This window comes from Lacerta agilis, chromosome 1 (assembly GCF_009819535.1).
Source record: "Lacerta agilis isolate rLacAgi1 chromosome 1, rLacAgi1.pri, whole genome shotgun sequence".
Classification (NCBI taxonomy): domain Eukaryota; kingdom Metazoa; phylum Chordata; class Lepidosauria; order Squamata; family Lacertidae; genus Lacerta; species Lacerta agilis.
Window position 1 is genome coordinate 56,325,744 of NC_046312.1, and position 22,005 is coordinate 56,347,748.

At 42.5% G+C, this 22,005-nt stretch overlaps 2 protein-coding genes across 12 annotated transcripts in view; both read right to left on the reverse strand.

Moving 5' to 3' along the window:
• The window catches only part of LOC117047360 (src substrate protein p85), a 37,897-nt gene extending 21,227 nt beyond the window's left edge, over window positions 1–16,670 (reverse strand). For 2 of the 4 annotated variants that reach the window (XM_033150444.1, XM_033150421.1), the window contains exons 1-4: window positions 9,123–9,270; window positions 5,448–5,531; window positions 5,000–5,073; window positions 2,360–2,489 (exon numbers count right to left, since the gene is read on the reverse strand). In XM_033150444.1, the coding sequence (XP_033006335.1) occupies window positions 2,360–2,489; window positions 5,000–5,073; window positions 5,448–5,531 (288 nt within the window). In that variant the 5' untranslated portion in view covers window positions 9,123–9,270. Of the gene's footprint in view, window positions 1–2,359; window positions 2,490–4,999; window positions 5,074–5,447; window positions 5,532–8,305; window positions 8,395–9,122; window positions 9,271–16,601 lie in introns of those variants that run through there. The other 2 variants (XM_033150429.1, XM_033150436.1) reach the window with 2 other exon arrangements.
• PPFIA1 (PTPRF interacting protein alpha 1) overlaps window positions 13,885–22,005 on the reverse strand; it is a 55,023-nt gene continuing 46,902 nt past the window's right edge. For 6 of the 8 annotated variants that reach the window (XM_033150347.1, XM_033150391.1, XM_033150382.1 and 3 more), the window contains 4 exons: window positions 21,785–21,853; window positions 18,457–18,622; window positions 16,602–16,672; window positions 13,885–15,293 (listed from right to left, as the gene is read on the reverse strand). In XM_033150347.1, coding sequence (XP_033006238.1) covers window positions 16,614–16,672; window positions 18,457–18,622; window positions 21,785–21,853 — 294 coding nt within the window. In that variant the 3' untranslated portion in view covers window positions 13,885–15,293; window positions 16,602–16,613. The remainder of the gene's footprint in view (window positions 15,294–16,601; window positions 16,673–18,456; window positions 18,623–21,784; window positions 21,854–22,005) is intronic. The other 2 variants (XM_033150373.1, XM_033150408.1) reach the window with 1 other exon arrangement.

Consider the following 22,005-nt stretch of genomic DNA (forward strand, 5'->3'; position numbering starts at 1 on the left):
AAGTGAAAGGGAGGGGGAATTCCATTACCTCAGCTTATAGGAGTCAGTACTTCCATTTACCAAAAAATATATATGCAGCCTCAATTGTAAACAGCAAAGGGGAAAAAGCCAATGCACTAGGAGTATCATGGGCTAGAGATGCAAGAAGGCCACAGGAAAGGGATAGCCCTTAACCACTACAAACTTCATTTTCAACTATCTGTGCAAATGAGGCCTACTTGGTATCTATGAGAAATCAAGCATTTAGTGTGGCTACCACATCAGTGTGGAATACCCTCCTGATGGAATTCCACCCAGCATCACTGCTTCTTATTTTTTAGATGTCTTTCGAAGACTTGCTTATTTGAATAGGTTGTTTCAGCTGGTTAAGTTTTATGTAATAGGTCAGATTCTTATGACACGTTTTTGTCCTTTGATGCTTACTGTGACTGTATATGTGCTTTACACTACTTTTTCTATACAAGTCGTCAGTATATTAAATACTGTTACAAATAAAATAATATAAATAAAATAAAGGCTGCCATTAGTGAATCAGCAATTATGGCAGCTATTTTACCAGAAAGCATCTTCCAATTGCAAGAGAATTCAGCTAAAATTGTGCCTTCAGTGTGCACTATGTTGTGTTGTATTGCTATCCTACAGGAAGCCACCAGACACTCTTTTCCTTTCCCAAAGTCTCTATCAAGCATTAACAACTTCCTCCACATTTGGTCTCCACATTTGTCTTCCTGCAGAGCAGGAGAGAGATGCTAAGCATGTGCCTTATCAAACAGGAGCTTTTCTAGCGCACAGTTTGCCATTTCTGAGTTTCAAAATAAAATAATAACAGAGTTTTCAGCATGGGAGGAGGTACAACAGGCTTCTATTCCAAACTGCAATGACCAGAAACAAAATATATTGGGACTGTGGGATAAACAATTTAATGATTGTACCAGGTTTTGCATAAGTGAACCTGCAGATCAGATTTAAAGAGAAAGAGGGAAGTCATGTTCTAGTAAAATCATAGCCTCTTTCATTAGCTGAGGTGGTTTCAATTTGACCCAAGAGCTAGTTCCTCAAATCCTGTGTTCAGAATTAAGATACTTGGGGATTTTCCTCTTCATCATCTGTCTGCTGAGGCAAGAGCTTGTGGTTGCTGCAAACCACACTCATATTTACTAACCACAATTCTCCTTCATGAATTGTTAGGAGCAGAGGCCATTTACTGCATGCCACAATGCAGGCCTAGAGCGTTGTATTGTAGTGTGCATATTCCACCTGGCACCACATCGGCTCATATCAAGCACAGAGGCAACGTGTCTCTTAGCAAATTTAGCAAAAGGCTTTCTGCAATTCTTATTTTAGACTCTATGCCTCAATCAATAACAACTTTTTTTTTCTTTTTAAGCCAAGAATCCTCAGCATTCTCAATCAATTTCAGTTGTCATTCTAGCACAGAAATGGTCTTGGTTTGCCCTGTGAGACCACCTTTCCCAGAAGGCAGTCATGAGGTTTCAACCCTGTTGGTTCTCCTAAACCAGGCATAGGCAAACTCGGCCCTCCAGATGTTTTGGGACTACAACTCCCATCATCCCTAGTTAACAGAACCAATGGTGAGGGATGATGGGAGTTGTAGTCCCAAAACATCTGGAAGGCCGAGTTTGCCTATGCCTGTCCTAAACCTCTCAGCAGCTTTCAAGTCCATCAGCAGTATTACCCTCCTGTCATTTCAGCACCAGGCAAGAGTATTTTTTTATTATTTATTTTAAATTCAATTTAGCTTCATGTTCTTAATATGACTTCCCCACCACCACTGTCTTTATACTCTTAAGTGTTTCGTTACTGAATTTGTTTTATTTCTTGTTGCGGGATGTCCTGAGATCTCTGTTATTGGGCAGCCTATAAATACTGCAAATAAATGAATAACCCCCTAGTATTCCTCAACCTTCAGACGCCGATTTCCAGTGATAGTGAGGGTCTGTAGAGTGAGGGAGGAGATGTCAAAGGCTTGATTCATGAATGGAAGGGAAGTCAGCATGAATGCCAATTCTGTCTGTGAGGTAGACATTTCCTCAATTTATAAAGTGTACTGGAAACATTAAGCACCTTCCCAGGAGCAGCACATGACACAAGGTACTTTCACTTCCCTGCAATTAGAAAACAAAACTGAGAGCTGGACGGATTGCCAAGTCAAGTCAGACCATCTTTTCCACTATCCCAAGATCCCTGTCAAAGGAATGCAACAATAGCACCAGACACCCAGAAACAGGGACAGGACATTTGAACATGAGGCAGGGTCCAAGAAAGCCTGGTGAGGCCCATTTTTGGCAAATAATGCATGTACACAGCACATCAGCCATGCAGAATCTTCTACACTTACTTTGTCCATGCGGTCTTGTTCCACACCAAATTTCCCCCCATAGCCATGGGAAGCTTTTGGTCCTGTTTGAAGTTCCTTCTCCTTGAGAGTCTGATGCTCTTGGGATACATTCTCCCTCAGTTTATGAATGCTTTTCGAGGCAAAACCAATAAAAACAAGAGAAATTGCAGTAAAAGATGCCACTTAGATCCAGCTCTCGCCTCCTGCGCCATTTTTGCCCTTACCATTTCCAATTATCTTTAGGAAAAGAAAGAAACTACATCAACTCCTCCCATAATTAAATAAAAACCACTATTTGCATACCCGTTTCAGAATCCTTCTACATTATTCCCACCCGTCTGCGCACACATACCTTGCTGCTTGCTGCTTTAAATGGAGGAAGAAACCTAGTGGAGGAGTTCAATGTTGTACTAAGGTTTCAGCTTGCCAAACAAAGCAATGCCTCCTCTCCTGCCTCCATGCACTGCTCTGGGGGTTCATCCAACCCTCCCAGAGCCAATTTTGGGGAGAACACAGGGGGCAGATGGGGGACAGCCTAGTTGTGCAAACAGAAGTCTTTGTGTGGGGCTTCTGCTGATGGGACTTTATTAGCTGAATCCTGCCTGAGAAGTCTGCAACAAGGAACCCCAAATGCTAACACTGCAGTGCATTACACCTCCGAAATGCAAAGTATTTCAGTGCTTTCACCATCCTGTCAAGAAAGTTCATCAATCATCCAAGATTTTGCAGGGCAAAAATAGTATATCTTGTGCTGACTGAAGTGCAAGAAGTTGTAGGCTATACCCATCATATCATTTATCTCACACTGTCTGGAGCTGCCTTTGAATTATCTGTCCCACTAATTGATATTGTTATAATTTGGCTATTATGGGGGGGGGGATATTTGAAAACCAATAAAAATTTACTTATGAAAAAAATTAAATTAACCGTCCCTGTTTTATTGCTACCTTCTTAGTAGCAACTTTTTGCATCTTTTTTCCCACTTTGAATTCATCCTTCTTCACCATGGGTGACTAAAAATTAAGCACAGTATTCCAGATATGGCCCTAGTCACCTGTAATGCAAAGGACCACGATTTTCTACTGCCCTACCAGAAGTGCTTGGATGTAACCTATTTACAGCCCATGACATTGTTCAGAAAAGGGTCGTTCATCCTACGCTGTGCCTCCTAACAATAAACATGCTTGCTGTGCACCTGCCCTGCCACTTTATCTGATAGTGCAATCTGTATTCTTGTACTATTCCAGAGATCGATCTACTTCAAGCATCAGTGTACAATGCCAGAAGCTATGCTGCTATTACGGGTCACCAGGCCAGGGATTCTAACATGCCTTTAGGAACAGGCAATTGTCGCAAAAATTTCCAAACTATGTTTTGAAGCATACCACGGAGCAAATGACCAGAGCTGAGTAGGAAAACTGGTTCCTCAACTGTGTCACATGCTCAAGAAACATTTTTTTTCAATATTTAGAGCAGAAAGCCATTACAGTCGTACCTTGGTTTTCAAACAACTTAGTTCTCGAACATTTTCCAGTTTGCAAACTATTTTTGAAAGCTGAACGTCCAAACGGGGCTTTCCATGACTTCCGATTGGCTGCAGGAGCTTCCTGCAGCCAATCAGAAGCCACGCTTTGGTTTCCAAACATTCTGGAAGTTGAATGGACTCCCGGAATGGATTCTGTTCGACTTCCAAGGTACGGCTGTACTGATGTCTTCATAACCTTCAGATTTCATTACAGCAATACTATCAACCTTTCCAAACTGATCATTAGGTTACCATTCAGGTAAGTTACATAAGGCTATGTTTTTCGCCAGCTGCAGGCCCAGCTTTATACTGAAGTTTAACTCTCACCAGAGAAATAATAATGGTTGCCATGCACAGGACTTAGGGCAGAAGCTCTGAAATTTTGCCCTTCTATTTCTGAGACATTGTATGTAGCAATGAAGGTGGTAGCTGGAAGCAGTTTTTCACTTCCCTTTAGATTATAACAGATAAAAACATATGACAGCAGTGGGCTGGTGAGCATGCCATGCAATTAATATCTAAACCACAATTAAGAGATGAAGAGTGAGCTGCCAGATAACATGCTTGTACCCCCACAGTCTCTCCCCAAAGCAAACTCCTTGCCCAAAGTTAAAGGGCATTTCGACACCAACATTACCAGCAGCTAATGTTAACTACCTGTTTAGCCAAGGATTCTTGACCAGCTTCAAACTTTGGTTAAGAGCCCTGGGTTAAAAGATGAGGCCCATTACGTGCGCCTGTTTTTCTAGAGCAAGGTTGTTTTCAGGCTGAGGACGCATTCCCTTCAATGCAATATTTGTGGTGGGTGGGGCCAGAGGCAAAAATGAGAGGCGCAACAGATGTGCATTTTAGCTTTGCACAGTAGGCTAGTTTCTATATATGCATACACTCTACTGTGCAAGAGATATTCTCAGTATTCACATTCCAGCCAGGCAAAAACACTTGAGGATGGAAGGATGTGGCTGGGAAGAGTCCCAAGGGCCAGATGGAGAGGGCTCAATGGCCATATTTGGCCCCCAGGGCCTAAGGTTCCCCACCCCTGCTCTAGAAAAGCAATAACGTGCCAAAACTATCAACAGAATCACAGTTTTAAGACCATGAAAGAAGTAGCTTACTTGATGTGTTCTTGGTGACCAGATCCCTGCACAGTTTTAGCACCCCAGCGCTGCTCTTTTTCACTCACATCATTCTGTAAAGTACACGGGAAAATGAAACAGGTTAAGCAGCAATTACAATTGAACCAGAGGAATCAGAGGTGAAAGAGACTTTAAGGTCTTTAATGAAAGCAAATCCTACCATTGCAGCCTCCCTGACTCTTCCCATCTGTCACTGGTCATTTTGGCTAATTTCAATTTCATATCCTGCCCTCTTCCAACAAGTCCTTCAGCAGGAGAAACATCCAGCTACTAAAAAGCCCAGTTAAATTCATTTATTTGTTGGGTACAAACATAAGCATGTCCCTCCCGGTGACTCTTAGACTTTGACTTAGCAAGCCCTAAATTACTTGCTTTGCTCTGATTCTAACTGGCATGGCTAGCATTTAGAGAAAGTTCCTAACCATACCACAAAGTCAGGATCCGTTTCCCAGTCATCAGCACCATCATCTTGGCTGACACTGATAGTGTGGCCTGCGCTTGCTTTCCACATCTGAAATTTCAGAAGAAACAGTGACATTAGAATGAAAACTTAAGGTTTCATACTTGCAGTACAAAATAGTTCTGTGTTCTGCAAGAATCACATCATTATTGCTAGGAAAAATACAATATATAGATTCCACCCCCTAACACAATGAAAGGTTGGTTAATGGCTTTGCTAGGGTTAGATACTGCCAACAACTGCAATTCTAACGGGTGAACATTCAGCTAACCCTGCGTTGTTGCAAGCCGAAGACATTTTAAAGAATCATCTTGCCATTATTCCACAGCTAGGAATAGTCACTGGCATCATTTCAAAGGAAAAGGAGGAAATTCATTCTGGTAAGAGTCAACATGCATATGTTTGGTTCATTCATTCATCTGAAACACATTGTGAACCAGCCACAGAAAGGGAGGCCTGTTCAGAGAAGGCATGACAAAAGGCTGAACTATTTAGCCAGCTCACCTCTGCACATTCACAGCAATGCAAGATAGTTTTAGCTTCTACTATTATTTATTTCAATTATGGAAATAGGTGATTTTAAAGGTAGCTTCTCTTTATATAAATGAGTTTCAACTGAGATAAAAATGGTCATGGCATTAATTAAAGACATGTGGACAATCTGGAGCAATTTCTTGCCTCCCCACACAGGCAGTTTGAAGACCACCCCAGTTCCATAAAGCTCAAATCCTCTCCCCACAAAACATACCAGACCAAAAATAAGGCTGCAGTGCTCTGTAAGTCATGCTGAATTCAGCGAGGCCCACTTTAGAGTAAGCGTGCTTGGGATTACATACAGTCATCAACATTCAGAGAGGATCAGAGGTACTGCACAACAGACAATTCAGCCTCTTCTTTTGCAGACGCAAGAGATACTGAGTTTTCCTTTCCAGCTCTAACCTTTCTAGTTTTCCACTGAACATGGTTAGCAGCTCAGTGGCTTTAAATTTCCTATGCAATTTGCTGTTCTGGCCAATTTCTTTCAAACCAGGCTGGAGAGAAACGTTATCCATGAGTCATTGACTCACACAATTTCTAGAAAAGGGGTAAGGGGGTGGGGAATAGAGAACTCAGATAATCAGACACGCTGGCTACTTTGTTCTGCTGATTCTTCAACAGCCAGAGAGGAATATTATTATTATTATTATTATTATTATTATTATTATTATTATTATTATACCCCACACATCTGACTGGGTTCCCCCAGCCACCCAGGGTGGATTCCAACATATATCAAAACATAATAAAACATCAAAATAATTTATCCAGACTGTAGTCAAGAAAGGAGGGTGCCAAGTGGCATGCAGAGTGTATTTTATACAGCAGGAAAGTAAAAAGTAGTGTAGCAAGTCAACGGCAATTGCGGTACCTCAGAGGAACACTTTCGCATTAGCTACCCATCCTACATGGTTCTATAGGTCTGTGCTATAGAATATAAGTTTACTGCATTTGTCCCTAAGTGAGCAAAGAGCAGGCCTCAACACAATACCTTAAACTAACCGTTGTCAGTAATCTCCATTTCATGGGTATTTGGAGTTTCTTGACTTGTACACATTTATGCAGGTATGCTACATATATGTGCCATTTGGGTCAGAAAGTCAGATACATCCAGCATCTATTAATTTTAGGACTACAGGCTTCTCTGTGCCTTCAAAAACAGTTTGGCATGCAAATATTGAGCAAATGAAGCTTTTCCTATCACTAGTTCAATATCAGGACAACGGTTTGCCACCAGTTAGTGTTAGGTAAAATACAAATACACTCTTGATCACTAAACCATGGTTTGGCCATCAGATAACATTTTGTCTGGACCCAACTTCTCATGTCAATTAGAAAAAGAGGAATGAGGGAATCTATGGTCAAACGAATGTTGGGCTCCCAACTTCCTCCAACCCCAGCCAGCATGATCAATGGTCAGGGTTGATGGAAGCTGTAGCCCAGGAACATTTAGGGGTGGGGCACAGGCTTGCCAGCCCTGCTCTAGGAAGTGCAATGAGGTAGGAAATAATACAGAGTGGGACATAGACAATTAGATTCAAAGCTGAACAGGCAAAGCAATGACCACAACAGAAATAAACATCTTCAATCAGCACTCTTCATTGAAACACTGGATAGTTCAGTGGTATGTGGACTTCAGAATGAATGAGTCCAACTTCTGCCTGCACCATGAGTAACATTTTGTGTGACTGACTGAATCACAGGCAATGAACTACCACAAGCCGCTTCCAAAGGACAGTATCTGCATCCAGTTGAACAGTGCTCTAATCTGGATTCCAAAAGCACACTGTCTCACAGGATGACAAGGGTAGGCCCAGCACACATCAACACCCGTAGGATGAACATAACAGGCAGCTAGGCAGTAGTTTTCAGACACATGATCTGTGGCAGTGCTCATGACCTGCTGCCTCCATAAACTACTGGCTCACATGCCGTGGCCTTTTAGTAATTATAAACATGGAAATGCGTCTAACAAGCGCAGATAAGCATCCCTTCAATGCTCCAGGAAAATCCTTGCGCATCTCCCTATTGCATTAATGGCTAAGAAGTGGGTGGGGGTGGGGTTCAATCACAGGACAAAGAGAAGGGCTATTAGCTAGTGGCAGAGTGCCTATTTTGCACTCAGGTCTCCAGTTTCATCCACAGCATCTCCAGGTAGCCTTGGAGAAACCTTGGAAGGCATGTAGACAATGCTGAGCTAGATGGACCATTGCTGGGTGGACCTGGCAGCTTCATATCCTAGAGACACTTAAGGGTTATTTTGATGGTCACCCTGCCAGAGTTCTTACCAGCTTTAAGCTTGCGGGGAGCAGCACCCCCAAGATGAAGCTGTCAAGTAACTTCCTTCCCCTGAGATCAAACACAACACACAATGATATTCTCCTACTCCAGACAAGCCCACCCAGTTTTCGTATCCACAACCACTAGCCTGAATTGCAATCCATGCACCCAGGAACATGCCAACTGCCCAAGAGGCGGGCAGTCCTCTCTCCAGCACGATGCTGCCCCCATGAGTAGGCACGGAGAGCGGGCACGCCCGGCGAACGGAAGAGCGAGCCGGGAAGGCGCTTCCCTCCCTTCGGGGATGAGCGTCCCAGACAAGGAAGCAAGAGCAGCTCAGCCCCCTTCGATCAGCTGCCTCCTCGCCCCCGAAGAACAAAGGGCGATCAAAGCGAGGCAGCCCACCCAGTCAGCCACGGAGATGCCATGTGGCGGCATCCCAGCCCCCGCTTCCTCCCTCCATATACGACTCTTCTCCTTCCTCCACCCCTCACAAATCTCAATCTGGGCTGCTTCAGGTACGGGCCCCACCTTGCATTGCGGGCTGCCCTAGTTAGATCCCCGGGATGGGCATGTCGCGCGTGGCGCAGAAATCAGAGCCAGGGCACCCCCCGCCCACTTGATCTTTTTTCTTTTTTTTAAAGCCCCCAAGCCCGGCTGCACCTCCCCACTCCACCAAGACCAGAGTCCCGCTACGAGCAAGCGGATCGCGGGCGGCAGGGACCCTCCCGGCTTGCAAATCTTGCTGCGCAGAGGAGCCTCCCCGTCGCTGGCGCAAAAGGCGAGCCGCGCGAGCGAGCACCTGGCCGGGCTCCTGCCACTTACTTTGTTCCCAGCCCACTTCCTGGCTGCCCAGGCGCCTTCCTCTCCCGATGCAGCGTCTCCTCGCTTTCCACTGCTGGGGCTTCCTAACTCGGCTGTTGCTGCAATTTCCGCCTCTCCCAAGATCCCGTTTCCTGTTTTTCATCACAGCGCGTCATCAGGTGGGAGAGGACTAAAGAGAGCTGCTGGTGGTGGTTGGCACTCGGCTCCGGGCGGGTTTTGCAGCAAGTCCGCGGAGACGGGGGTCGCCTATATTGGAAACCCCCCGATGCGCCCCTCTCTTTTCCTATGCAAAAGCTCCCGGACCCTCTCTCTGCTCGGCGCGAGCGCCGTCTCTTTCTAACGCGCTTGCTCGGGTCCCCAGCCCGCTATCGGAGCATCTTTTCTTACCCAAGCGTGCAATGGCTTTTGCCATTCAGAGGGTGAGAGTGGGGGAACCCAGGCGTTAAAGTCGGCCGGTCGGTGGGCAGGAAATTTACTAGCAATTAGATCACAACGTCTATCCAAAAGTAAACCACGTCTCACTGATTTCAGTGGGGTTGGCTCCCAGCTAAAATAGGCATGGGATTATTTTAACAAAATTTGCATACCGCCACTAGTACAAAAGACCTCTAAACGGCTTACAGTAGACAGCCTAAAAATCATTAAAAACAAGTCACATAAAAAATTACGCTTTAAAACAAAGTCTAATTTTAAAACACTTGTACTTACTAAAATGATGCGTTAAAATTGAATGTTAAGATTACATGCCTGGGTAGCCTTGCTGGAACTAAAATAGTTTTTAGTAGGCACAGGAAAACCATTTGAAAAAGGCATCCGCCTACTATCAATGAGCAGAGAATTCCAAAGTGTAGGTGCTGCAACACTGAAAGGTTGGCTTCTTGCAAGTGTGGAACAAACGTATTGCACTTGTAAAAGTGCTAGTCCCACAGACTGAAGTGGCCGACTGGACACATATGGTGAGGCCCCCCTTTAAGAAAACTGGCCCCAAGTTGTTGAGAGCCATACAGGGGCGTAGCAAGGTAAATTGGTACCCGGGGGCAAATAAATTTGTCACACACACCCCCCCCAGAGGCATGGGACTTTTATTTATATTCCACCCTCCCCGGCCGAAGTCGGGCTCAGGGTGGCTAACATCAGATACATAACATTGGTATAAAATCTAACAATAATTAAATTACCTCCTAAAAACATCTCAAGATCAAATTAAAGTCTAATTAGATGGCTTTCCACAGGGTTAGGGTTGGGAACAGTAAGTGCTCCACTGAACTGAAATTTCAGCCTTCACGACATAGGAAAACAGCCAAGTAAACAGCTATTTTGGTGGAGGAGGGTCAAGATATTAACCAATATGCATGAAATTTCATATATAGCTATATAATCCCTAGTATAGTAAGATAAGACCTTCGGAGCAGGCATTTTCCAAAATTGTTCCTTGATAATTTGTCACCTCATTATGGAACCTGGGACGGCCCGCCCCCCCCTTGCTATGCCCCTGGAGCCATATACTAACCGTAACACATTGACTTTGACCTGGTAACATACCAGCAGCCACTGCAGATCTCTGAGCAAGAGTGTTATATGCTGAGAGGGTCTCACTCCTGTCAGCGATCCTGCTGCAGTTTCCAGGTCAAGCACAAGGGAAGTCCTGCATAGTAATCCAATACTGAAGTCATTAATGCCTGAACATTAATGTGCAACAAGCTATCCCGATCCTGTTGTTGCACTAGTCAAAGCAAATAGAAGCCACTCCTAGCCACTGAGGCCTCCAATCACAACCCCATCCAGGGACGGCAACTGGCCAATTTCTCAAACACAGGAAACCATTCACCCACAGCGCCTCCATCTTGCTGGGATTCAAAGCTCAGTTTCTTTTTCCTCATCCAACCCACCACTGTGTCTGGGCACCAGTCCAGGTCCTGCACGGCCTCTCCTGATTGAGATGTTGTGGAGAAATAGAGCTGAGTATCATTAGCATACTGATGGCACTTTGCCCCCGAAATTACAGCCTCACATGACTGTTAGTGTGTAGGGCCATCACAAATGAGGAGGAAATGAGCTGGAGGGATCCAGGGCTTCAGCAGAGGGAGGACAAAAGCAACAGTCTTTGACCTGGAATAAAGGGTTGCTGCCACTTTTCTGCCTCAGGTTGTTTCCCTTCTCCCCAGCCAAGCTCCTGTAGAAGAGGGAAGCACTCTAGCTGTTTTTGCCAGGCATGTGCATGGGAAGAATAGGTAAACGGAACACTCTTTTTACCATCTGCAAGTCCAAACTTCAGAGATCCATGCTTTAAAAATGGCATTTCTATAGCTTAAAAAAGTTGTCTATTGAACTCCAAATAATAGCAATGATGACTGTTGGAAACTCATGTTTGGGGCACGGAGCAGAGACCAACTGCTTAAAAACACGTATGTATGTATTAAGGAACACTTTTCTACTCTTTGGAAACCTGCAACTTAAAAAAAATGTTCTAGGATGCAATTTCCTATAGACCTTTTTTGGGGTAAACGAGAGATGTTACACCATTGGGAAAGAAGAGCAATGACTCACAAATACAGTTTAATGGTGGTAAAAATGTGAGAGTCTAGAAAAGCAACTTTATTCCATCTATGGAATTTATAGCTGAATGAAATTTGCAACATGAATGTTATATGCTAAAAAACAAGTTTCCTAAAGCCTTTCTTAAAACTGTTGTGGCTGACCTCAACAAGATTTCCAAGTATTAGCACCATCGCTTGCTTCATTGCATTGCTTCAAAATGTGCAAATCCAGCCCTGCTCTATCACTCTGCTCAATAGGGCCCTGGACTTCTGCCCAGAGAGCATCACTGTTTCCAGGAGAGAATATTCCACAAAACTGAAGCAGAAAACTTTTATTATGGCATGGGGAGAGAAGAGCCAGCCAGATCAAGTTATGGAAAGGCTCATATGGATCTAAGTCAGGGCTAAGCAATGTAATGCCCTCCAGATACTGTTGGACAACAGCTCTCACCAGCCCTAGCCAACATGGCCAATGGACAGGGATGATGGGAAGTTATTTGGAGGACACTTATGAACACTGGGCATTGGGTCGTCCTCCTGGAGACCCAGAAGCCAATCAGGGTTGGGGGGGGTGTCGACCAATCACAAGGAAGTGGAGAGTTAAAGAAGAGAAACTGACATAAATGGTCAGATAGCGCTTGTGTGGATTCTAGGCTTTTAAAGGCTTGGCTGAGTGGTTAGGATTTCGCTAGGCTGGGCAACCCAGATTATTTTTCCGAGGGGAAGGAAGAGATTCTAGAAGGAGTTTGAAAGTGTTTTACTGGCTGAGTAGAACACATAACCATTCTTGGAACAATTAGTTTAATTAGAAACAGGTTTAAAGTAAAGCTTTAAGTAAAGTTCTTAATTCTGTCAAGTGATCTGACTGAAACAAGGTGTACCTTCCCAGAGTAATCCCTGAGCTTTAACCCTCACTGAATGTGTATAAATAAAATTCCACTTTTGTTTCCAACATGCCTCATTCTTACTTTGATCTACTGGTTGAGGGACAAGTGGCCTTAGGTTTTCCTTTATAAAGAATCCTTGCTGCTGCATTAGTAAACACTACCATGTACAGAGAATCTCAGACCTCTCAAGAATTATTGTCAGCGAGTGTTTTAAATTTTAACGTCCCTCCAACCTGGTCATGTTACCTTGCTGCCATCTTTACTGTGGGAGTTTGCCACAGACACCACACTGACTACCCCTGGTCTAAGATACTGATACAGAATTAAAGGGGAAACTGCTGGGAACATTAATCTTCCTCCTTTCCAGGGTTTGAGATGCAAGTATGGAAGGAAAAGAAGCTGTAACTCTTTGCCTCTAGGGCAGCAAACAGCTGTTTTGTTTGATTCTGTGCTTGCACCTCAAAATGCGAGTGGCAAGTTGTGAACTGCTCAGATGGAAAGGAAAAGCTTGGGGAAATGTGTGATTCATCTGCATTGAAATGACTGCAGAGAGAACAGAGGCTGGTTCCTGTTATCATTCAATATTGAGGAAAGCACATTCAACATAGAGTTGCTATAGTTACCAGAAATATTAATCTGTTTCTACACTAAAGTGCTAGTATAGCATAGATAAAAAAGGGGGGGGGTAATCCCCAGATTACATGACAATAGCTCCTGGTCACAGTGCTAAGCAGCCATTTAGAAAACAAGAGGATGGCAGAAGGCAAGAGCAGTTTCATCAGTTCAACTGTGGGGTGAACTTAGTTTTATGTGGCACATTTTGAGACAAATTTTCATCAGCAGGGTTCCAATCCTGCACACAGCTGAGGTGCTCAGCCATGCATTGTTATGCAGGCTTACTCTGAAGTTGCATTGGAGTACAACGGAGTTTACCATCGTAGCCGCAATCTAATGTAGGGCTACACTTTACAAACGTAAACAGACTGTGACACAGCACAGGAGGTGCTTTCCAGATGTTCTGGGTAATTCACATCAGTCCCCAGCCAGCATGGACAATAGGAGAATGGGAGTTGTAGTGCAAAGCTACTAGAACACCACATTGTGCTACACCATGGGTAGCTTAAGTGTCTTGAAGGTTACGGGACCTGCCTCAGTTTAGACCAGCCTCACCCAAGTTGTAGTCTAATTCTGGAAGTTGTGCTCCAGAATCATCTGGAGGGCACCTGGGCTGGGGAAAGCTGGTTTCAGCAAAGGGGAACATGACTCGATGCTTCACAAGAAATCTCATCTACATCAATTAATTACTTGAAATCTCACTTCAAAACACTTCAAGCCCCATTGTTGGCAGTGGAAAAAATGCCTCAGTACTTTATTGAAAGAAAGCAATAAATAATACTGTGATAAAAATAGTTCAAAAGTACTTAGTCTGTACATATTTTGTTACATAATCAGAAGTACACATAAAAGATTAATAGAAAAACAACAACAGAACAGTAACAATGAATTTCAGTCGTACAATTAAAAAGAGCCAAAACCAAAACAGAAAAAGACATGCTGTATGTATTATTGCATAATAAATAATGCACCATAATCTGAACTCATTCCTCGCTGGCCTCTTAAGATGCTATTTAAAAAACAAATGATGCATTTTCTACTTATATTGGTTGAAATGGCTAACGCTATTAACAATTAATTTTTTGTCCAGAATTTAAAACAAGTTTATAAATATATGCAAAAGATGGCATAAGAAAAATAAGGCCTTTTTAATAGTTGCACTACTACACGCTTTAGCCTCATGGGCCATTAGCATTTTCGTCATGAGACAGTTGCGCATCATGATTGGTCCACTTAGAAGAATTGCATCAGTATTTTTCTGAAAAACAGTTTCACATCAAAATACAGGAGAGCACTTCGTTCCCTATTGAGTACTATTAGGAGCTATCCTCAGTTAAGAGAAAATATTTCCGCTTATGGCTTATGCTCAGTCAATGAACATAGACTGTACAAATACAGCCACAAAAAAGTAGTTATAAAAGAGCTCACCAGGTCTCACACACATTTCATATTATTCAAATAAATCCCACATTTTAGAATTTCACTTAAAGCAAGTTATATTGAACAGAAGACTTAAATAAATCCACATTAAAATCATATGCTAGGTGGAAAACGTACAGTTATGAACGGAAATAGAAGCAGGTACCATGCCCACTTTATTAATAAACATACGCTTCTCTGAAAAAAATGGGATTTATTTAACGCTTTAGAGCTAGCTAGCATTTTCCAAATGGCAAAATATATATACTGCTTGAGTCAGGATACCTTTACAAAGATAGTAAAATCCTTTTCACCTGTGTTTATTATTAAAAACTTATTACCGATAATTACAATAACTGCATAATTTACAAAAAAAAAACCCTACATTGCTTATAGGGGTAGATACATACAAGCATTACAGTACATTCAGTTGAAGAGACTAAAATTAACAAATCGGCAGTAATTTGATTTATAGACTGAATACAAAGGTAAGTAATAAGACTCACATACACTTACATAAATATAAGAAACATTTAAGTCTAAAATACTTTCTCTATAGACTCACAAATTCATCTAATTAAAAACTCTGTAATAAAATATTTCAAAGTGTTGATTTAACAAGTATTAACAAGATTAAAGATTTGAATTGTTTCCAAAATACGGTCTTTGAATTCAAAATGTTTCAGGTCATCTGTAGAAATAGTGGGGATAAACTGAAAATAAAGTAAGACTCAGTTAGTTGCAGAAGTCAAGTCAGGAAAGCATATTCACCATCTCTCTGATCCAAGGAATGACAAGCACAGAGGGGAGACTACATGCAGTTTTACTATTTTTTCACAGCCTCAATCAAGGGAGGCAGTGAAAACCTGTCACAGTGCCAACTGGCTGTTAGGCAAAGGAAGGGGGGAACCAAACTCTGCCCAGACTTCCCTTTTCCTCTACATCCAACAGCTGAACAATTGTATGGAATGACTTTACTCTGAAGTGCCACAGCACCAGTGGGCTACTCCTCTCGGTGCCACGAGTGCAACTGCACCAGATGCACAACTAGTTGTAAAGCACTTTCCGATAGGTAGCTTTCAAAGAACGAGAATATTTTATAATTCAGTCTTATATACAATAAAATGTTACGTATTCCCATGCATTGTCTCCCCAAAGATATAATTAAGGCAGACATGTTTTAAACAAAAACCAAACTATTTGCTTGAAGAAGCTGATCTGGCCATGGGCGTAGCCAGGCTGCCTCCCTGCCTTCCCTTGGTTACGCCCATGAAGGCAGCCTTTATTCCTTAAAGCAGGATTATAGCCCTTAAGGGTTGGACAGAATTTTAAAGGGCAAGGAGCAGCGTCCTGCATGGCGTTTTGTTCATTCACTTACCCAGTACAACAGAATAAAAAATTGAAGTATACAGATGTATTTGTACTTACAATACTACAAACCCCAATACAAGTTATTTGCACATTACATAAAAGTTCCCCCTTTTCAATCTTCCAAAAACAAACTAGAAAGTCTGGTGCTGAAAGTACAGTTATCAGCGCATGAAAATATATTTTTTTACATTTATCTAATGTAGATTTATTTAAAATATTTATATACTGCCCATTTCAAAAAGACATCACAAATACAGAAAGAAATGCAGAAGGGGGTATAACTCCTGCGCCCAGAGCCTTTCAAAAGGTGTCCCCACAGAAATCAAACTTATGTCTAAATTACGGAGTTTTAGAAGTAGTTTGGGGACTAGGTATGACAGCTGTTCAAAGGGGGATTATATATTGGTGCTGTATATGAACTATTTCACCAACTTCCTCTTTACAGCTGCTTGGCTGAATTGCAAAACTGCTTTCTAAATTCATGAGGCTGGACAGCAGTTTGTGGTTCTGGGGAACATCTTCTGAATCAATGTGGACTTCAGCATGCCACAGACAGCAACCAGAAAGATGTCAAGAATGTGTTCCTATATTTGTATACTGTAACTTTAAAAACATCAACGCACCACAATGAGGCTATCACTGTTACTTACCAATAAAAGGCTTTAACATGAATAAGTCCTTACTGTAGCAGAATCCAATCTTTGTGTTGCTGATACATTGCCTATTCCAACAATCAGGAAGACATGCAGAACACAGCATGCAGTTAGTATTAGAACCACATATCAATGCAGTAACACCATAAAGTTACAAAATGTTAGCTACGTAGAATGTAAAGTAATTGGCTACATATTCACTACTTTGTATTTGTAAGCCACTTTATGGAAAGAATGAGAAAACCTTGCGCATATTGAGGGCCACCGTTAATTGTGAAATTGGTTGCAGCCCACCAAACTACACCAGCATATTCTTTCAATCCTTCTATCAGGTTGCAGACGCTTCAGGTTACAGACTCCGCTAACCCAGAAATAACGCTTCAGGTTAAGAACTTTGCTTCAGGATAAGAACAGAAATCATGCTCTGGCGGCGCAGCAGCAGCGGGAGCCCCCATTAGCTAAAGTGGTGCTTCAGGTTAAGAACAGTTTCAGGTTAAGAACGGACCTCCAGAACGAATTCAGTTCTTAACCCAAGGTACCACTGTAGGTAAAAACAACCACATGCCCCAATCACAAATTTGGAAAAGGTGTCATAGCTCAATGGCAAAAGACATGCTTTGTGTGCAGAGGGCATCAGGAATTGGAAGCAATACCAATGGACCAATGCTCTGGATTGGTGTAAGACAGCTTCCCAGGTTAATTAACAGCTTTATCTCTAGAGCAGCATTCAATGTGGTGCCTGGGGTCATGAATTTATAAGCCTCGTACTAGCTATATTCACATGGCAGCTTCTCACTTAGGTGTTTAAGGTCAGGTGGCTCTCAGCCCTATGCTCCTGTGCCAATACTGACACAGTTCCTCTCCATATACCTGACTAGCATAGCTCATAAAAGAACTAACCAAAATGAAGAGAGGTCAAGGAAAGGGGACAGCTCAGTCAGTAGAGTATGAGACTCTGAATTTCAGGGTCATGGGTTCGAGCCCCACATTGGGCGAAATATTCCTGCATTGTAGAGAGTTGGGCTAGATCTCTTGGTCACTTACAACTCTACAATTCTATAAAACATAAGAGGTGGCACTATGGCAGATGTCGCATCTGCCCTGAGGGAGGCAGCTGTGCGTCCCCTCATTAAGACGACTTCCCTAGACCCAGAAGTATTAAAACTATTGCCCAGTGGCAAATATACCATTTTGGAGCAAGGTGTTTGAGAAGGTGACGGTGGCACAGCCTTAGGAATGCTTGGAGAAAGCTGATTACTTGGATCCATTCCAATCTGACTTTAGCCCTGGTCACATCACTGAAACTACCTTGGTTGTCTTGGCTAATAACATTTACTGAGAGAGCGCATCTGGGCCAGAGACTCCCCACCCTGTGTTAAGGAATCAGGTTGTTTACTGGTAAGACCTGCATAGCTGGTAGAATCTACCAGTTACAGCTGCTGAATAATATCTATCCACCAAGCGGAATGGAGCAGAACATCATACAACAGCTGAAACTGGATTATGTACAGCAATAATACTTTGTGGATTGCATATTTCATATGTGCTACATGGATAATAGATTCAGATGTGTTCCATTACCACACAGAGATAAATGTTTTTTAAAAGATTTCTAAATCATTTGAAGACAATCCTAATGTTTGCTTCATTAGATCTCACAGAAAGTCAACAGTTATTAATGCTGAAATAGTATTACTAATGCTGCCATCATTCACTGACAAATTAAAGCATTACTGAAAGTCATGCACAGGGTTAAGTCCTCCCCACTCCCCATACAAAGAAAGCAGATGATTACACTTACAACCTCAGGCATAAATCATCATCATGCTTAAAAAAATAAGCACTACATTACCATCAATTTGCATCTTCTTTGGCTGCATAGAAGGTGAAGACATTGAGGTGTTAACTCTGAAGTTTGCAGGGAGAGTCTCTGCTGATCCAGCTGCTAAACCCCGTATGTCCTTTGGTCTAAACTTCTTCCTCCATGAAGGTGCTCGTCTAAAGCTTTTGTCATCATCCTATCAAATTAACAAGTGTAATAAAGATTGAACATGAAAAAAGAAAGGCAATACACTTTAATATATGATTAATATACAACACAACCATAATATTCAAAAGGGCTCAGAACATTGTGCTTTGGTTTACATTTTTAGATGCTTTTGAACCACATATTTTGCACGTTGCTGATCGTTTTATTGGTGATGTATAAAAATCCAATATTCATGCATTCTTTTCAAAGATTATCTACTCCCATGGCTGTCAGTCTCTGAAGGAAAGGAGTTTACTCATCTTTCCCCCGTCTAACAGGAATTTGAAACTATGCAATACGATAAGCAATTTTAGCAGACATTACATTAATTACAAATATTCAGTACTGAATTCCAAATCAATTTTGTCAGAAGGGCAATTCCGTTGCCATTTTGTGAACCTTGAACAGTTTCCTTTTTGCTTTGAGAAAATAAGCTAAGCAAAAAATTAGCTGGACAGACAAATCAAGCTGCGAGTTTCCCACAAAATTCTCATTGATGTGGACGAGTGAGTGATTCAAATAGCTTGAGATCTCCAGGACTACAGTTCTCCTCTGGTTCTAATTCAATCACTGTACTGCCTATTAATTGGCTACCTACAGCCCTGAGAAATAAAGAGTGCTATCCAAGCAATATTGTAAACTGAACTTAAAAAAAAAACCCAAACAAGGAAAAGCTTACTACCTTTTTGTTAAACAAGGACAAACAAGACAGTTGGCCTTCCTTTTCTGTGTGCCTGGAAATTGCCTTTGTAGGACTACCCTTTTGTTCATCAAACCTCTTTCCACTCAGCCTTAACAGCTCTGGCATGCTGGAATTCCCTTGAATTTGAGTTCCCTTTTCTACTGACCACTCCCCTTTCCCCTGAGTTTCCCTTGTCCCCCACCCAGTTTGCAAGTGTCCTCCTGGTCTGTTCTGCACCTCATTGAATCACCATCACCTTCTTTGCATATCCAACAGAACAAAGGGAAGGAAAGACAAGGTGGTTTTATATTTCTCATTTTTTAAGCCTTTCCTTCTGTGAATTCCCCTCCGACCAGCTCGCTCTCTCAGAAGTAGAAAGCTACAGTGCACAGCTGTACCATTCATCCCACAACTCCTCCTCCTCACTCTCTTGTGCTCTCCCTCTAGGAAGCCTTTCAATAGTTAATCATCCTATTTTGAGATAAAATCAAGAACCTATTTAAACTCATTGAGAAGGAGTACAATTTACAGAAACTCAGCTGTCTCATAAACAAAGCAAGTCAGGGATAGCATCCATGCAACCATAGCATCCACAGATCTCCAAGAGAGGTTGGAGGGTGTATATTGTGCTCTGTTCTGTTGAGATACTGAACCAACACTTTAAAAATCTGACCTTTCCATTTGTCCCTGTTCAAGTCTGCTTTTTTAAAATCAAGGCTTACTTGATTATATGACTGTTCAGTTCTTTCCAGTGCTGCATAACCATAATCAAACCTCAGTTCTAGAAAAGCCCTAACCTCACCTCCATTGCTCCCCATGGCAAGTGGGCACTTTGCCACCTAAACTAAATGATCCAAGTTATTCACACCTGACTGTTTTTGTGTTTTGGTTAGTGTGCTACTTTGGGCCAGCTCTACTGGACTGAAAACAGGGTTGCAGTGGGAAACAGATTCACTAGTACACATCTGAGATAAATTCCTCAAGCTACTCTTATACAGGAAGGGCTTATTCCCGGAATACGTAGATGTGGCATACAGATGCATTTAAGGCACATGTCCTGAGAAGGTAAGACACCTGCTGCATCAGGTCAACAGCCCATCTAGGCCATCATCCTGTTCTCACAGCAGTCAACTAGATGCCTAAAGGAAGGCCAGAAGCAGAACCTGAGTTCAACAGCACTCTTTCCCACTTGTGCTTCCTAGCAACTTATTTCACTCCACAGTGAATTTTGTAGTTCAGCTGTGAGCTGTATGAAAAAGTACTTCGTTTTGCGTGTCCTGAATCTTCCAATGTTCGGCTTTGTTGGATGACCCAGTTTTCTAGTATTATGAGAGGCAGAAAAACATCTCTCTATCCACTTTCTCCCCATGCTTCAGCACAGCAAGTCTGGTGACTATTCCCACTAGGACAACACAGAGAGGAGGCATAGTTCTTCCCTGCAGTTGCCTGACACTTATCCAAAATACAAAACATGCCAATGATCACTGCCCAACATGGTACAAAAAATGCAGAGCTGTAACAAATTCAAGGGGAGGGAAAAGTCTACTTAAACGCCTTAAATCTTCTATGTTAAAATTGTTGTTGTTGTTGTTGTTTAGTCCTTTAGTCTTCATGACCCCATAAACCAGAGCACACCAGGCACTTCCACTGCCTCTCACAGTTTGGCCAAACTCATGCTAGTTGCTTCGAGAACACTGTCCAACCATCTCGTCCTCTGTCGTCCCCTTTTCCTTGTGCCCTCCATCTTTCCCAACATCAGGGTCTTTTCCAGGAGTCTTCTCTTCGCATGAGGTGGCCAAAGTATTGGAGCCTCAGCTTCAGGATCTGTCCTTCCAGTGAGCACTCAGGGCTGATTTCCTTAAGAATGGATAGGTTTGATCTTCTTGCATTCTATGGGACTCTCAAGAGTCTCCTCCAGCACCATGGCAGCCGGTGCCATCCTTAAAATCTGCTTGCACTGGTGGGATGGAGGTGGACAGGACATATTTTGCTGCACAAGGATAAATCCTTGCCCTGAAGGAATGTTCACCTTAGTGCTATGTTGAATACAACCATAAGCGGGGAGTAGTGAAAGGTTCTTGGTGATTTATAAATGTTAAACATCTAATAGTGAAGAAATGGTTATACAGAACTCGGTTCCTAAAATTTAAGACAAAGAAACTGATCAATAGTGGAAATATCTTTGAACTCAGTGAGTCAGCTGCCTGCACAGGAAAACTGTTCTTAATCTTAGGTGCTGTGACAGCAGAGAGGGGAAAGATTATCTTCTCACTTGTCTAGGAGCCCCTTGAATGCATCTCTCGGCAGTGAATGCACAGGAGGGGGAGTCTAAAAACACACTACAGTTAAAAGTCCCCATAACTGAGCCCAAGATTTGCTGCAGGATTTCATTAACTCGTGGTGGCTGTACGTACAAATAATACAGGTAAGTCTGGATGGAATCGTAGAACTAAAAACCAAAATACTCACTTCATCAAACCTCCTGTCTGTGCCCATAACTAGAAGGTTATTGAACTCTCGTTCCAGCACAGCACGAGCCTAAGTGAACAAGAATTAGCAAAACTTATTTCAAACCTTTGGGTTACAGCTGGAGAATCTATATGTGTAAGACATTGAAGATCTGGCACCCAGAGTCAACATGTTTTCCCACTTCTGCCTTAAAAAATGTTAAATCCCAATCCCACAGATTC